The following is a 2,837-nucleotide window of genomic DNA, read 5'->3' on the forward strand; positions in this document are numbered from 1 at the left end:
GGAGAAAAGGTGGCGGAACTCAAACCTGGCCACGCCCTCATCAAACCCTAGGACCGCCCCTTTAGAGAACAGGAATGCAAGTAAAATTTGGGAGGGGCTATTTCCGGTGTGGGAGGGGCTATTTCCGGTGCGGCCGGCCCGGAAAAAGGTGCCGGAACGCGGTTCCGCCGCGTTCCGGCTGAAAAAAAGCCCTGGGTGGCATCAATAACTCTCTAAAAGAATGCAAATGACCAGCTGTCTGCAAGGAGTATAAATTTTTCCATTCCCCACCATCCAGTCAGAACTGGAGAAGCTTCTTGGATGAGAAGCAAAACGTCTTCAAAGAGAAAAAAGAAAGTCCAGTTGCCTCATGAAAAAGCACCTTTGGAACAACCATGACCTGGATGACTAAGAATCTCCATAGACATTTCTAGCTTCTGACTTAGGCACTTCTACACTGTCACTGCTTCTATCCTCCAGTCCCATGAGAGCATTTTGAAGATAATAAATGATAGTTTTCTCTTCTGCCAACTTCTCAATGCTGAGGGGGGAGGGCTATCAGTTCTTTAGTTGCTGGAGGTCTCAAAGAACCAAGTCTTCCCTCACTTCCACTCCTTAGAAAAATAGCTGGGAAGTTCATTGGGGCAGAGTTGGTAAAAGTGTGGAAACCGACCATCCATAATGTCTCATAGTCCTTCAAAGAAAAGACTTAACTTTATTGTGGTTTCAAATACACTGCAGCTAAGCCAGAATATATATCAATTGGACTTGTGTTTTTTTTTAAACATAGCCTTTTTGCTAATACCACAAAGACCCAAAGCTGCTTTCACACCGGCCTTGAATCAGGCTGTAAGAAAAGTATTGCTGGCGTTGGCATTTTCTGTAGTGCAGTTGCAGAGTCAGAATCTTGTTTCTTTGCTGTGTCACACTACAAGGTGTAATTCAGCTAGAATCTGTGCATTAGCAGCCATACTGCATGATAAAATAGAAACCACCATAACTCACCACCATCCTTACCATAGGCCATAGAACTTTACCCATTACAGTTGCAAGTGTGAAAAACGATCATACCTCATTTTTTTAAGTGCCATTGTTGCTTCAAGCAGTCACTAGATAAATGCTTGTAAATCAAGGTCTACCTATGTGTCTTTTTAATAGATAAAGCAGGCTTCCCTAACCTGGGGCTTCCCATTTATTCTGACCTGTTATTTCCAGAATTCTAAGTCACCCAGGCCATTCTTTTCTGGACTTTTGAAGGGGGTTATCCCAAATATCTGAGTGTTACAGGCAACAAAAAGCTATTTGTATGCTTATAGATCAGGAGTCTTCAAACTTGACCCTTTTATGACTTGTGGACTTCAACTCCCAGAATTCCTCAGCCAGCATGCCTGGCTGAAGAATTCTGGGAATTGAAGTCCACAAGTCATAAAAGGGCCAAGTTTGAAGAGCCCTGTTATAGATAGATAGATGTGTGTATATAGCATATTTATTGATCAAATGCCTATCCAAGTTACTCTGGGCGGTTTACAAATCCAAACCACAAGGCCTTATAAAAGAGACATAATTAGAGTGAAGAACAGAATAAAATTAGAGTTTAAAAGGAGAGTTATAAGGCAGAGTGGTAACCCTCACGTTACCAACCACCACCACCCTAGGTTGGGTGCCATTCTTGAATCTCCAAGCCAATTGACAGAAGCAATGCCAGAAGGCCAAAAGATCATGGATCAATCTCACCTCTGAGAACAAAATATTTCATAGGATGAGGGCAGCAGCAGAGAAGGGTGTCTCCATTGTTATGGCATGGGGGGGAAGACTATTTCATGGATGTCTGTGTTTTGGCTTTGTTTTAGGTCAGAAGGCTTTAGGAAAGTCCCGTATCACTACTATGAACCTGGGAGGAGTGAATGTGATGAGTACGTCCTTCATGAAAATGCACCCTATGGAGGCCACAGGTTCATCACAGAAAAGAAAGTATTTGCTGAATGGGCTAAGAAACATACAATAACATTTACACACCCTAATTGGACCTTGTCTTGATGCTGGTTGTCACAGACTTCCACAACATAGGCCCTGGATTTAAATGACAATCCTCCTTAGGTGATAGTGCAGAAAGTGATGGTTCTGCTGTGTGCTGTTTGTGTGTCTGTGTGTGCTCGGCTGTGGAAGATTCTTACTCGGTCTCATTTTAACTGGATTTTTTTTTTAGAAGTTTGACATGGCAACAGCTTATTTGCTAGAGCAGGGTTCTTCAAACTTGGCCCTTGGCATTCTGGCTGAGGAATTCTGGGAGTTGAAGTCCACAAGTCATAAAAGGGCCAAGTTTGAAGACCCCTGTGCTAGAACAGTGTTTCTCAATCTTGATAACTTTTAAGATGTGTGAACTTCAACTCCCAGAATTCTCCAGCAGGCATACCAGCAAAGGAATTCTGGGAATTGAAGTCCACACATTTTAAAGTTGCCAAGGTTGAGAAATTTTGTGCTAGAAGATGAAGTTCTGCTAGGAGGGGAAAACACTGCTCTGGATTTTGTGGATAATGTCTCTAGTACTTGAATTTAAATGATAAATGTTACTATTAAAGCAACCCATCGTTTGGGGCAGTAATAGCCAGACAAATCAGTCTTGTAACTATACAGTTTGCATGGCTGAAGATTTATTGCAAATGAGCCACTTAGAGATGTGCTAAGAAGATCCTGATTGCTCTTGATTTCTAGAAGAGGACTGAGTAAGTCTGAAGCTCAGAGACAATCCATATGGCAGAATGCCTCCATAACCTCCAGGTATTCTGACATGGTCTCAATTTTCTCAGCATCTATTTATTTAAGTTATATCGCCTTTTTGGAGCACAACTAAGAGTGGT

At 42.2% G+C, this 2,837-nt stretch overlaps 1 protein-coding gene across 1 annotated transcript in view; it reads left to right on the forward strand.

Moving 5' to 3' along the window:
• Positions 1–2,016, forward strand: part of ST6GALNAC3 (ST6 N-acetylgalactosaminide alpha-2,6-sialyltransferase 3) — a 172,158-nt gene extending 170,142 nt beyond the window's left edge. The window contains exon 5 of the mRNA XM_015816349.1: positions 1,830–2,016. Coding sequence (XP_015671835.1) covers positions 1,830–2,016 — 187 coding nt within the window. The remainder of the gene's footprint in view (positions 1–1,829) is intronic.
• Positions 2,017–2,837: the final 821 nt, after the last annotated feature.

The sequence above is a fragment of the Protobothrops mucrosquamatus genome, unplaced genomic scaffold, assembly GCF_001527695.2.
Source record: "Protobothrops mucrosquamatus isolate PMUCROS unplaced genomic scaffold, P.Mucros_1.0 scaffold432, whole genome shotgun sequence".
Classification (NCBI taxonomy): domain Eukaryota; kingdom Metazoa; phylum Chordata; class Lepidosauria; order Squamata; family Viperidae; genus Protobothrops; species Protobothrops mucrosquamatus.